Raw genomic sequence first — 14,773 nt, forward strand, 5'->3', positions numbered from 1 at the left:
TCATTTTAGGAAATTGTTTTGCTACATTAAATAAAAAAAAGTTGACTAAAAAGCAACAAAAGTCAACAGCTAAGACCAATTATACTGCTGAGCTTTAAAGAAAATTTAAGGGCTAAGAGCACACTTAGTACCTGTAAAAAGAAAAGGAGTACTAGTGGCACCTTAGAGACTAACCAATTTATCTGAGCATAAGCTTTCGTGAGCTTCATCCGATGAAGTGAGCTGTAGCTCACGAAAGCTTATGCTCAAATTGGTTAGTCTCTAAGGTGCCACTAGTACTCCTTTTCTTTTTGAGAATACAGACTAACACGGCTGCTACTCTGAAACCTGTCATTAGTACCTGTAAGCTCTCAAGATCGATCCTCATAAGTACAAGTCATTTTAAACACGCTCCAAAAATCAAACTTTGCTGTGACCATCCACTATTTTCCTTCAGTTCATGCTTGAAGGAATTTACAGTACATTTAGACTGCTGATTTTGGCAAGGAGTTTGTATATTTCAACCATCTTTTGCAATAACTAACTACAGACTAGTTTCATTTCAATCCATTCCTTGTTCACAATATTGTAACATACTATGAACAGCAATTTATTCCTTCCATTTTAGAATCATACATTCTAGCCAGGAATTACCATTTAGTGCTAAACCTTAAACTCTAATCCCAAGGCACAAGTGCAATGCAACCAAACACAATGGCGATGTCTCTTCACATTTGGAGACAGGATCAAGCGCTTACTTTCTTCTGTATTAAGCTATATTTACCAAGACAAATTAGGCTTTTTCCTCATAGCTTACACACTAAAAGTTGACATCTGTTTAATACATACCACACTGTCTTTACCATAATATATCAATAGGAATAATATATTCTAAGTACAGTATCCCTCATACTTTACACTGCTCCCTGAGAATATAAAATTGACAGCTATATGCCACAGTCACGAAGGGTTCACTTAAAATTTAATTCTGAACATGCAACGTATCAAGAAGGAAGATTATTCCCAAGCCTGTCCCAAGAGGCAAGAAGCTACCAATTTATTTTTATAGAGATGTTGTTCCAACAGGATCTTAAATCCTAGGTCTCAACTCTGCAGCCTGAGACTGGCAGACATAATTTCTTGAACATTTTTTAGGTTTGTTTATTTAAAGGGCAGCAGCAGCAGGGCTGAGCACAAGTCAGCAGCTCACTCCCCCAATGGCAGATGGATGCCAGTCACTGAGCATGGATCACTGCCATGGGAACCTTCCCATCAGTTCCCAATTATGAAGGAGGTAAACCTCCCAAAAGAAACAAGCCACCTGATGTTAAAAATCTGCATCAAGAAGTGAAATAAAATTAAGCTGCAAAAAAAACAAAGATCACCTCAATAAAAAACCCTCCAAACTCTGAGGGAGCAGTGGACAGGTGAGAAGAATCCTGTTGGAATTACAGCTTCAGAAAAGAATTGCATGTCAGGAATGATTTCTTCCCTAAAGATACCATCCAACAAGATTCTCATTCCTGGAGAGTAAAAAGTACATGGGATGTCCCAAAAGAGAGCAAGGCTGCAACACACAACACTAAGTCCAAAACTAATAATGTGACCAGGCAGGTTTATAAAAACAAAATTAAACACATAAGGGAGGGGTTAAATACCTTCTACCATCAAACAAAACACAGACAGCAAAGTATAAAAACCTCAGGATCAGCCAACTCAGATACAGGATATCCTAAAATGAAACAAACTTTTCAGGACAGAAGAGTTTGTTATTCCCTACTCTGTAAACAAATTTTGTAGTGCAAAGAAACCAAAACGTAACTCCCTCTTGATAGCTGAATCTAAGGAGTAATGTTTTGCAAACATGTGGAGAAAGAACGATGAAGATGTCTGTGAGCCAAATATCTGAGAGAGGCAGGGGAGACAAACTTGCCTTGGATTCAATGAGGTTTGACATGACTATCTAGTTCACACCAGCCACGTCACAGCAACACAAAACAGATCCAGCCACTTTGACATGGTCTTCATAAAAATTACTGAATCAATTCTAAACAAAACATTTCCAAAGTTGCTGGAGTTTGCAAGGACTTTAGTCCCTCTCAAGGAAAATTTACAAGAACATTTTAATCATCAAATATATGGAGAAGGGCTTCCCCAGGATGGTTTGCATGGACTTGGCAGTTACCTCTATACAATATTAGAGACCCCCTATGACACTTGTTTTCTCTGGGATTTCAGGGTCCACTGAGGTTGTCACATGTGGAGATGCACCATGGGTACTACAAAGCAACGGCCACAACTGTGTATCTAGGTACTTATTTGACCACCCTGTTCACAGTAGCAACTAAGAACATGGGATCACAGGCTCTGTGAGGAAGTACTAGATTTCTTGCAGCATCTCTTCCTGATAAGGTGGATGAACATATTCTCAGTGGGGTAGGGACAGAGAAGCCATCGGGATAGTTTTTTCTGAAAACCTGAACTTGTAGCTCCATTAAACAACTCTCAGAATGCATGTGTTCAAGGTGACCATGAAACTGCCTTGGAAAGCACCAATTTTCTTGTAGCCCCAAATGCAAGAGATACCTGAACCTATAGTGTCAAAGCTGGAACTTTTGTGCACTGAGAGAACAAGCCACAATACAAAACATACCCACCTACACTGAGAACTCTGATTGTTCCCAACACAGGGATAAAGAAATGGTTTGAAGCTGGTACTAGAGACCTCATGGTAGCCTCACAGAGGATCTGCAGTGATCTCACTGGTTTGGCAAACATGTCATTGGCGAGCTCTTCGAGTCTAAGAATGACTGTCTTCCATAAAATGATTGCCAGTTATCACTAGTGGATCTGCAAGTGGCTAACGAGACCAATCCAGGATCCACAGATCTTGTCACAACTGGGGCAGACATTTCCCAACGGAAAGGGTAGATCTGGATTGTTGAGTTGGGCTGCAGTGGATTCTTTCCTCCTTTCCTGTTTCTCCATTTCCTGTTCTCAGTTAGATTTTAAAATACTGGGGTCGTTGCCACAAGGTCCTTTTCCATTTTGGTCAGTCCTGGGAAACCCAAGCCCTTGAGTTTATGTCAATACTGCACTTCTTCATGTTGGCTTTGAAGGTGTCTTTGAAATACTTTTTTTGCCCAGCCCTCGTCTGTTGGCCACAGCTCAGTTGTGAGAACATTACCTGCTTTGGGAGTTGATTTTCTGGCATTTGAAGCCAATGGAGTTGGCGGTGGATGATCAAAGCCTCAATGCTGGAGGTCAAAGCTTCAATGCTGGAAGTTTTGGCTTGGGACAGAACACGGACCTAGATGTGTCAGTCATCCGACTTGATTCGGAAGATCTTGCGGAGGCACCATTGATGGTATCGTTCAAGAACCTTGAGGCGTCCACTTTACATGGCTAAGGTTTCAGCATCATACAAGAGAGCTGGGATAAAAAAAGCCTGGAACACGAGAAGCTTGGTTTGATTCTTGATGTCATGATCTTTGAAGACACATTTTCTCAAGCATCTGAAAGCCGTACTAGAGCATGGAAGGCAGTGTTGAATTTCCTTGTCAATGTCAAAGCTTTCTGTGACAGACAGCTACCAAGGTAAAGGGAGTGCTTGACATTCTCCTGGGTCTCTTCATTGATCTGAATTATGGGAGCAGGATCCTGGTGATGCAGAGCCTGTTGAAGGAGTACTTTTATTTTGGCGTTGCATGTGAGGCCGAGTTGGTTTTAGGCCTCAGATTTTTTTAAGATAGTCTTCTGAGTGGGCACACAGGGCCCACTCATCTGCATACTGGAGTTCAATGAATGATTTAGTGAGAACGTGTGTCTTGGATCAGAGGTGATTGAGGCCAAAGAGCTTGCTGTCCATTCTGTATTGGATGTCAAATCCAATCATATAATGGATCACTGAATCACTAACTCCATCTCAAGAACATGAACACAGATGGAGTTTGAGGCTTCTTGACTGAAGTCTGGAATCTGAGATTTTGTCAGCAATGTGTCAGAGAGCTATTGATTTTCTTCTAATACTTCATGAGTTGACTGGCGCTCAGTATCACTGACTTCAAAAACTGAGACTTCCAGTGTATGACAGAGAAAAGACTTGTTAGGGCACTTGTATTCCAAGGTGATGGCGTGGGACACTTCAATGACTAGGCTGCTTCACTGAGCTGACCACAGAAGTGCTACATTTGAGCCAAAAGGACTGGCACAGACACAAAGTCAAATGACTCAGATGTCTCGGCCAACTGAGGCTTCTGCCTTGAAGATTTAACCTTTGAAGCATTCTGGTGCAGACTCATGTCAGATGTACATGAATTTCTGGAGTTGCCGGGAGGATGCGTTTGAGACATTCTTCATGTTTTCTTAGAGTCCAAGGTGACATCTGCCAATATATCTGGCACTCCTTAACGTTGTGGTTGACTCTATGCGCAGACAATGTAACAAATATGCTCATTTGTCATTAATACTCCTGTTGCAAGGATGTGGTTTGAAGGTTGTGAGTGGTCTTCCTGGCTCCCTATGTCCTTCAGAAAAAAAAACAAAATACACCTCCAAGAGATATTAGGCTCAAATGATGCAGCAGAGCACTGCAGATGCATCACAAATGCCAGCACCAGGGTGCTAAAGACAGGCTCCCAATTCCAAGAAAACCACTGGCACTGAAACTAAACAACAGGTGCCTAAAATATGAGACACGTGCAAAGCTGCTTCAGAGGTTTTGAAGTGCAGACAGACAAATAGGCAAAGACCACGGGTAAGCATTGATTGAAGAGTTGAAACAGCTGGTGCAAAAGGCAAAATTTAAGAGACTTGGACCAGAGTGGAAGCCGAAGACTTCACTATGAAATTATATTTTGTGTGTTTCCAGGAGTTGGCGAAAGAGCTGGAGCAATGACTGGAGAGGTCCTTTGCGGACCACAGTTAAGGAATTGAACTGAAGGCTCCAAAGGCAGTGGTTAAACTAAATAGGATGCTGTTCTCCACCCCACCAATGATGTATATATGGATTAAATGTATTCAAGAGCTTAAGAAGTCCTGAGAGTCTCACGATGAGGTGGTTAAATCCTAACACGTTATGTTTAGAGAAGGTTTTGTTTTCCATTAACAGACAATTCCACATTTAGTCTGTACTCTGCTTCCACTTAGATTCCAGTTCTTATAAATGCTCGTGATCTAAAACTACACAAGTAACCTATACAGCTGTAAAGATTACTATAGTCAACTCATTTTAATAGTTTCTTCTACATAACTTAATTTTTTTTAATCCCTGATTTTCCTCATATAAGCCTCATTAACAGACTACTCAACTTTGACTTTACAACATCTGTCAGGTTATTTGCATACAAGATAAATGCCATATCCTGAACTATATGACTACAACTTGCTATGTCACTTCACCTTAGAAAGAAGTCGGACTCCATTTGCTCGATACCTTATACAAAGTGTTTACATGGTCACAATCACATATGTAAAATGCTGAAAATAATTAAAAACTTAAATATGTACTTCCTGTAAGTACTAAATGAAGTAATTTCAACAAACATGTTCTGTGGGATGGGAATGACAGATCAATAAGAGATTGGAAGACAAGTTTCTACCTTGTCTTAATATTGAACTAAATAACATTTAAATAAAATGTTACTGCCTACTAAGTAAATACTAGAGTTCTGTTAGTAAGCAGTAGTAAAGCAAAATGAAAACTAGTCCTAACATCTTGACACTGAGCATACATGGTCACTGCCAATTTTAGTTAAAGGTCTTTATTTTCAAATATATTTCAGTTTAAAAATAGCAAATAGGGCTTACTGTCAGGACAAAGCTACTACCTAACAGTAGTAGGAGTTTGACACTAATTCTTGTTAAAAGAATTTAAAAGAAAATGTGTCTATCGAATGTACAAAAAAAAAGTTAATTTAATAAGCTCAGGGCTAAGTGTTATCAACCTGAGGGCCTCTCCCACTCTCCCTTTTACTAGTAAGTTTTGAAGTACTTGAGTTGGAACTGGATGTTGATCCTCTCATCCCAATTACAGTTTTGAGATTAAAAACAGCATATGCAAAGGAAAAAAAGGCATGCAAGTAAATTAACGGATATGTTACAAAACAGTGATACATATTTCCAGCGCTAAAAAAAGAAAATACGAAACAGAATTTTCAAAGTTGCCATAACACACATACCACCAAATTCAGGAAGAGACTGTTTTACTTAATACTATGCAAAAATATATTTCCTTAATTTACTATGCTAAGAGATATGCTTGATATACCCTCATCTTCCCCCCGTAGGTTATATGTATTACAGACATATAACCTCTGCTTTCTCTCTAAATTAGGACTACTTAATCTAAGGGATGGTGTCCCTAGCCTCAGTTTGCTAGAAACTGGGAATGGACAACAGTGGATGGATCCCTCGATGATTACTGTTCTGTTCATTCCCTCGGGGACATCTGGCATTGGCCACTGTCAAAAGACAGAATACTGGGCTAGATGAACCTTTGGTCTGACCCAGTACGGCCACTCTTATGTTCTAGGCTTCCATTTTTTAAATAGGGAAGTTTCTAGTCCTTAATGTTGCAAATACACTTCCATATATGAACCCAATGTAAATGATGGAACATACCATCTGCACAAATCTACATATAGTTCCAGTACTTCTGCAGCTGGTCATAGTTTGCTAAGCAGCAGCAACGCTGTGTTCATTTTCACTGCTGCTACTCATAACTCTGTGAACTTCAATGAAACTGTCAATGACCACATCAATTTTATGCTGCTGACCGTTGGGAAAGCTCAGGAGGAGAGGCAACACTGCAATTATTCAATACCTCATCTTTATCTTTTGTATCTAAATTTGAGCCAATCGGAGTCTGATATATTTTTCAAGCCCTAGTAATTAGCATTTGCTGTTATCTCTTATATGTATTCAGCATTTCAACAATGGTTCCTAAGTTTCAATTGCAGGATTTTTGTTACTGAATTTTCAGAACCAAAATTGAGTTTGCAGGGCGGACAGTTACATTAAAAAAATCACCCATTTACTTGTAAACTGAGAAAATCTGATCTGCAAGTTACTGAGGCATAGATTCACAGATTCTGAAGCCAGAAGGGATCATTGTGATCATTACATTTGACTCCTGTATAACACAAGTCATAGAACCTCCCTGAAATAATTCCTAGAGCAGATCATTCACAAAAACATCCAATCTTGATTAAAAAAAAATATCACTGATGGAAAATCCCCACCAGGAGCCTTGGTAAATTGTTCCAGTGATTAATTACTCACAATTACAAATTTACACCTTATTTTCTGTCTGAATGTGGCAGTCAAAATAAATCTATAAGGTTCAAAAGGAACAATAAAAAGGGCAACATTTTCAAACTTAAGTACCTAAAGTTAGGCACCTACATCTGCAGCTTTCATTAACTTCAGCAGCTCTGAAAATAAGACCACTTATTTAGTTGCCTATATTTAAAGCATCTTCATTTGTAAGTCTTGATATAGTTGTATTAAATGACTTAATTTTCCACACCTCCAGAGCAGAGTTTCACTCTAGTCATAGCTGTGTTAATTAATCCAGTTTTATGCTACCACCACAGGACTTGAACTGTTTTTTTAAATTATGGCATGCTCTACTACCAATCCACTTTCCACTTTTTTCTTTCCCCAAACAGCATTCATGAGAAATTCTTAAAAGCTGAGCCCCTATGCAATCATTTCTCAATCTTACTCAATATACCCTTGTCAGAAAGAGTCTGGGAAGACAGGTAAGATTTGCCAATGTAGCCTGAAGGTCAAGCTCATGCTCTGTCTGATACATTCTCAACAGTATTGCATATAACATTTAAAATATCTAAACTATGTCTCAATGACAGTGTAATATTCTGTCAGCTTGTTATTAATAAGTTCTTTTAATAAAAGGAAAACTGAATAGCAAGAATGTCAAACGGTATCACTGGAAAGGTCCTTCTATGGTCTAGTCTATTGCCTGTAGGATCAGCCTGCATACATGAATCTTCCCTTTTACCTACTTTCTGAACAGCTCTAATGGCAATGCCTCAGCCCCGCTGGAGTAAATTTTATTAACTTGATTCTCACTTTCAAAAGTGATCATCATTCCCGCCTGTTGATTGAAATGATGGTTTGGGTCAGACTATTTCACCTCCCGCCATGGCTCTGCACCTGACGATTTGAAAGGCTGATTTCTCCTGTCCGAACAAAGCAAACTGCCGTGTCTCAGAACAACGAGCTATGAGGAAGGCTTTACAAGGGTTTATCTGTGACTTGGGGGGACGGGGGGGTGTCCTCTGCCGGGCGCGCGGGCCGGCTCGGAGGGCGGCCTGCTCCCCGAACCCTGGCCGGTCGCGGACTCTGCCGGCTCGGAGGACAGGCCTGCGCCGACCACCAAGGGGGAGGATGCATTTTTCCACCCCCTGACCGGAGAGCCCGCGGCTGTGGGTCTCGAGCTGGGGCGCGCGGGGCCGCGGGCAATGGGGGTTTCGTTACAGACTCGCAGCCCGGTTCTTGCGGCGGCGGAAGCGGCGCCGAGACCCCGGCGAGCTGCGGGAGGAGCTCGCCACAGCCGCTAGGGGCCCGTAATAGGGCCAGCCCCGCCCGCCCGCGCCCCTCACACAGCGCGTAACCGCCTCCGACCGGCCCTGTGCGCCGCCGATGACCTTTAACCCCTTAGCCCCGCCCCGAGCGGCAGGGGGAGCTGGCGCTCGTACTGCCAATCATCGCTACCAGCCTGGCTCGCTTGCTGTTCCCAACCGTTGCCCCTGGCTGTGACCGCAGGGGGCAGCAGCCCCGCCCCCCGGCCGGGTGGCACTTACCGTCCCGGGACGTGCCCATGAGTTGGTCCAGCATGGCGCGCATCTGGGCCTGCGCCGACATCCTGAGCGCGCGAGGCCCGGCCGAGCCGGCGGAGTCTGTGTGAGCTCCGCCGACAGCGGCCTACAGCGCTTCGGGCCCGATGCTGCGCTCGCTCCCCCTTACGGGTCCGGGCGGAGCCTCTCTCCGCGGCCGGTGGGGGCTACGATGGCGCCTCCGCCTCGCGTTCGCGGTTCGGGCCGAAGGGCAAAGCGGGAAACTGCTTCGCGCTGCTCTCGGTCTCGCGACTTCGCTTCCCCCGCGCGCGACCCTTCACGCTTGCTACACGCGCGCGCGCCAGCGGTAACGGAAAGCCGCGCGACGCGCGCGCGCACTCTCTCCACTCCCGCCCCTTTCGACGTCAGCGCTATCAGGTTGAGCATCCCCTGATTGGGCCAGGAGACCTATATCTGTCTGTGACACAGGCAGCTCCGCGTTTCCTGATTGGATTCTAGAACCTTTCGTCCGGCTGGGATAGCCCGCGTGCTGATTGGACACGGGGCTCTCGTTCTCTTTCTGTGTGACGTCCTCTCCACCCACCCCTCTCGAGTCGGGCGAACCCAATCGTTGCGTTTCCCCATTCGATAAATGCTGAAGAGCCTCTCCCCCCCCCCCAAGGCTAGTACAATCCGCGTTCTGCCTGAGGGGCCTGGAGGGCTGCGCGGTCCCCGCTGTGGCCTGGCTGAGCCGCTGGTGTAATCTGACCTAAACCGAAAAAATAGTCCGTTGGCAACATCTGGACGGGCAAAATCTCTTCCTGTATTGGGAACAGCTCGGTCTCAGCAGACGGTGGAAAGTTATGGTGGACTTTCTTGCAGAGTAGTTTAGTAGAACTGAGCCCGGTGGTTGTTTTTGGTTAGCCGTCAGTTTTTGAAAGTATTCCTAATATGCAGATGTTTGTTGGATAAGGACTTCAGTGAAAGGAAACATTTTAGTTGCTAATGAACGTGTTGAATAAAATATAATCAAACAGATGCATTTTGGTATCCGGTTAAAGACATTAATTTCAAATCTAAATCTACAAAATGATAATTAAACTACTCCTGACATCTAAATACTACATAATGTAATAGAAATGTTTCTTTTCATTTTTTGAAGCTTTTTCCATGCTACTAATGTTATTGTATATTCTGCCATCACTACATTGGCAAATGACATATCAAGCCCACAATAATACAAATACTGGAAAAAACTCAATTTACTTTCTCTACATGTGGAGGCTTTTTGGGTTCTCTAACAGTTGGTATCTGAGGCTGCACTGCAGTACCAATTATTCAGTGATGTCCCTGCACTGAATATCTCCCCAAGTCTGTTGATGTTATCATATGCCAAAGGTGTGGGGAGGAAGGGTAGAATGATGGGTGCTATTGCCACACCTGACTCATCCTCATTAATCAGCTTCTGTAGACAGGAGGCTGTGTCCATTTCATTTCATTCAGCTGACTGTATGATATACCTGTTGGCTGAGTATCTTAATCAACTCCATGTTGCCTGTGAGGGATGTGACGTTATTTACATGATCTGTGACTGTATAAATCGTTGTTGCAACCAGGGTCCTATGGTTGCACCGGGTCTTGTGCAGAGGAGGGCAAGTAGGGTGTCTGTGAAAAGGTTGTAGTTTGCTGGTTATGATTATGCTGTCTGTGTGTATCATTTTTGTATTTGAAGTTATGAATATTGGCTATGTACTTGTATCTCAGTGTGTTTGTTTGATTGTAAGTAGCCTCAGTGAAGCATTTGGTCACCTTCTTGAGAAAGGACTATTCTCGGTAAGTGCCCAGTTAAGAAACACTTAACTGACAATGGACTTCGGGAGACGCCAATCCACATCTGAGCTTTCCTGGGAATGTTCACACTAACATGTAAACAATGGCTTCGGCCTGCAAAAAGCTGAATCGTTCATGGACATGTGACTTGCCCAGGTGGCTACAAACTCCATCTTGTTGCTGTGACTTTGCACAGATGAACAAAGGGGTTTCCTCCCACAAGAGAGAGAATAATAAAGGCCCTGGAAGCCCCTGCATTTTGCCTTCAGCTGGTTCAAGAGATGGCCTATCCACCCTAAAGAGATGCCTGAAAGAAACTGGAACAAAGGACAGTAACTACAGGGGTGTGAGTGATTGCTGAACCCAGAGTAGGAAAGAGTCCAGTCTGTGGAAGAAGCTTATTGGAACATTTCTGGTGTGAGATTTTATCTGCAATCAGTTTCTTAATGTATTAGGCTTAGACTTGCATGTTTTGTTTCATTTTGCTTGGTAACTTACTTTGTTCTGTCTGTTATTACTTGGAACCACTGAAATTCTACTTTTTATACTTAATAAAATCACTTTTTGCTTATTAGTTAACCCAGAGTAAGTAATTAATACCTGGGGGAGCAAACAGCTGTGCATATCTCTCTATCAGTATTACAGAGGGCGGACAATTTATGAGTTTACCCTGTATAAGCTTTATACAGAGTAAAATGGATTTATTTGGGGTTTAGGCTCCCAGAAAGACTGAATACTGGGTGCTGGGAAAGTCTCTGTTAGCTAACTATGAAGCCCCTAAGCTAAGTGGATCTCCATTTCAGTGAACTGCAAGGGGGCATGGCCCAACCTCTGAGTCTGTGCTGAAGCTGACTGGAGTGTCTTAATCAGCAAGATGGGAGTGGAGGGAAGCCTTCTCTGGCAGGGGGATTTGTTCTCAGTACATCTAGTGACAGTCTTGAGGGAGTTTCTGTGACCGAACCCCTCACAATGGCGTAGTCAGCAGGCTCTGTGCGCAGCTGATTGCTTTGAGACACTGGTAGTGATTTTAAGTGAGTTTTGAGTGTGGTGGCTGGAGAAGAGACAAAGTGGTTACTGGTTATTTTTTGTTTGCTTATTGCAGGTAAGGGAAATAAAGGCAGGAAAATCAGCAAAATAGGTCAGAGTAAAGCTCAGAAGAAGCTAAAACTGCACAGGTTACAAATTGCTAAGAAGGAAAGAGAGAGCCAGCAAGCCCTGGACTTAAAAAACAAAGAACTTGAGGCCCAGGAACAGGCTCAAATTAAAGCACAAAAGGCTGCCCTGGAAAAAAAATAAGGCTGCTCACCAGCAAACCCTGGACTTAAAAGACAAAGAAATTGAGACCCACAGACAAGCACAAATTGAAACCCAAAAGCATGAACTGGCTGTAATGAAGTGGAAGAGGTGCACAGAGGCATGTATCCTGAAGGTGGAAGTTGGGGTCCTGGTGAGTGCTGCAGTGGGAACAGCCCCCAAGGACTCTATAGCTGGAAGCAAGCCCAACCTGAGTGAAAGGGGGGGTGGGATTTTGCTGGCCAGTGAAGGGTCTGTCGTAGCTGTGAGCTGGATCAGGGTCCCCTTCCCTTTTAGGGGACACTGGAGTGTCTTCCCCAGAGGGGAGCCGAAAGAGGAATTTTAGGTATAATGCCTCTGCCATGGACTGCCAAGTCTCTGGCAGTAAATTCAGGAGGAGGGTGTGACGTTGCACTCTATATGATTTTATGAAAATATGCTAATAAGTGTGAATATAATGTAACTGGAATATGCTTCATGCAAAAGGTCTCTTGTAAGGTATCATTACAAAGCTTATAATCTGAGTGTGAGTCAGGCCAGGAAGTATGAAGGCTTGGGGTCTCATAGGATATGTGACCATGTCACCTGGTTCTGGAATCCATCTTAAACCTGGTGCTTTTCCATTTAGAAGGATTGGTGGGGACCCAGAGAGACAAAGGATTCCCACCTCATGCCAAAGCTATAAAAGGGGATGGAACAGAACAAAGGGGGCTGCAGTCATGAGAAATCCCTTAGCTTCCACCTGAGCTGGAACAAGGACTGTACCGGGGAAAGAATTGGGCCCAAACTAGAAAGGAGTCTAGTCTGTGAAAGAAGCTTATTGGAACATCTCTGAGGGTGAGATTTACTTGCATTCAGTTTCTTAAATGTATTAGGCTTAGACTTGCGTGTTTTGTTTCATTTTGCTTTGTAACTTATTTTGTTCTGTCTGTTATTAGTTGGAACCACTTAAATCCAACTTTTTATACTTAATAAAATCACTTTTGCTTATTAATTGACCCAGAGTAAGTAAGTAATGCTTGGGGGAGCAAACAACTGTGCATATCTCTCTATCAGTGTCATAGAGGGCAGACAATTTATGAATTTACCCTGTATAAGCTTTATACAGAGTAAAATGGATTTAGTTGGGTGTCTGGGTGCTAGAGATAGGAGCACTTCTTAAGCTGTTTTCAGTTTAGTCTGCAGCTTTGGGGCCCATGGTTCAGACCCTGGGTCTGTGTCAGAGCAGACTGGCGTGTCTGACTCAACAAGACAGGGTTCTGAAGTCCCAAGCTGGCAGGGAAAACGGGCTCAGAGGTAGTCTCAGCACATCAGGTGACCGTCCCAAGCGGGTATCTGTGACCCAACCCATCACAAGGGATTTCACTGCCCATGGTAATAAGATATGCTTGGCAAGTTTCAGCACACCTCCACTAATGCATATATAAAATCTTGTGAAAAGGACTGTATGAATCTTTGAATTTGTGAGGATGGTATAGTTTCGTTTGTGTCCCCTGCTAACAACATCTTGAGGAAGTCTGTGAGATTTTGGCGTTAGGGTGTAATCATTATCAGGCCTCTCTGGTGGTGGAGGCTATAGTTGTTCAGTGTTGGATTTCTTCAGATCCAGTCATCTGATCATGGTATATGGCTTCAAGACCTGATCAGGCTCTTCTGAGAAAAGTGGCCTCTGAGCTGAATTCATTCTTAGTCAGGGAGAATCTAATATTTCCTTAGACAGGTTGTTTGGTATCACCACAAGTTTGTGATTATCTGATATAATCTCCAGGCTGTTCCTAAAGTCTGCTTCTAATTTTCTCTGAATGGGTCTCTTTGTTTGTGGCTTGATATTTTTTAATATCAAGATAGCTCATATTGGTCACAAATTTCTGTGTGAGATTCACCATTGATACAAAACAAGGCTTTGAAAATAAATCAGCATGGATATAACTGCATAACCTATCATATACTGCTTTTTCTTTCATAGAGTATATGCTATCATCGTCCTCTTAATGACACCTGTGCTTTTCTGTTGGTCTTCTGTAGGCTCTATAACAAGATCATGACAGTGTGCCTCTGCTGCTACCAGCTCTCTTGATGTAACAGTCAATATCTTTCTGTCCTTCTATTTTGCTCTTTTCCACACATTCCTGTCTGACCTGAGATCTACTGCTAGACACAGTGGCTCTTCGAACTTGGTCCCTTTCACATACGTGGATACTTTGTTACAGAATATATAGACTTTTTCTATATACTCTGGTGGATGATGAGCCCATTCCCCTTATTGATTTGTACAATTCACGGCCAATTTCTTCACTATAGTTGCAAGGTTCTACTTGTTTTTTCAAGCTGTTGCAAAGTTTTCGTGTGTGTGTGTGTGATCTTTCTACAGTTGAGATGGTATAATGGTCTCCACGCAGGGTCGGGTTGGGAAGCGTGGCCTAGTGGTCATAGCCACAACCGTGGACTGCCAAGGGTGTTGTGGGGAGGGGAGCCCAGGCCCTCACACTCCACCAGGCTCTGACCCAAGGCCCTTTGAGCTACCAGTAACCTGGCAACCAAGACTACTTAAGGGTGTTCTCCCTGGGCCTCTTCCTCTCATCCCTCCCCCTGGGGTCAACTCAGTCCAAGGCCTTTGCCTGGTGGGAAAATCCAAAGGAAGCAAGAGGGAGTCACCGCTGTCCAGGGCCACAGGATACTTCCCTCTCTGGTTGTCTCTGGAGAAGGTCCTCTCTTCCCTCATGGTGGGCCCCTTTGGGCAGCTGTGTTAGAGCCTTTAGGTTTCGCTCTGCTCTGCTCACCTTCAGCACTGCTCCCCAACTGAGATAATTCACTGACTTTTAATTCCTCTAGCACATGGAGCATTTGCTGCAGGTGTGAGAGGCGGGGCT

The 14,773-nt window shown here is 43.5% G+C and overlaps 1 protein-coding gene across 3 annotated transcripts in view; it reads right to left on the minus strand.

Annotated features, from left to right (window-relative positions):
* Window positions 1-9,223, minus strand: part of LOC102941729 (putative RNA-binding protein Luc7-like 2) — a 59,308-nt gene extending 50,085 nt beyond the window's left edge. Inside the window, exon 1 of one of the 3 annotated variants that reach the window (XM_007064066.4) lies at window positions 8,808-9,223. In XM_007064066.4, the coding sequence (XP_007064128.2) occupies window positions 8,808-8,868 (61 nt within the window). In that variant the 5' untranslated portion in view covers window positions 8,869-9,223. The remainder of the gene's footprint in view (window positions 1-8,807) is intronic. The other 2 variants (XM_027826455.3, XM_037883236.2) reach the window with 2 other exon arrangements.
* Window positions 9,224-14,773: the final 5,550 nt, after the last annotated feature.

The sequence above is a fragment of the Chelonia mydas genome, chromosome 1, assembly GCF_015237465.2.
Source record: "Chelonia mydas isolate rCheMyd1 chromosome 1, rCheMyd1.pri.v2, whole genome shotgun sequence".
NCBI classification, from domain to species: domain Eukaryota; kingdom Metazoa; phylum Chordata; order Testudines; family Cheloniidae; genus Chelonia; species Chelonia mydas.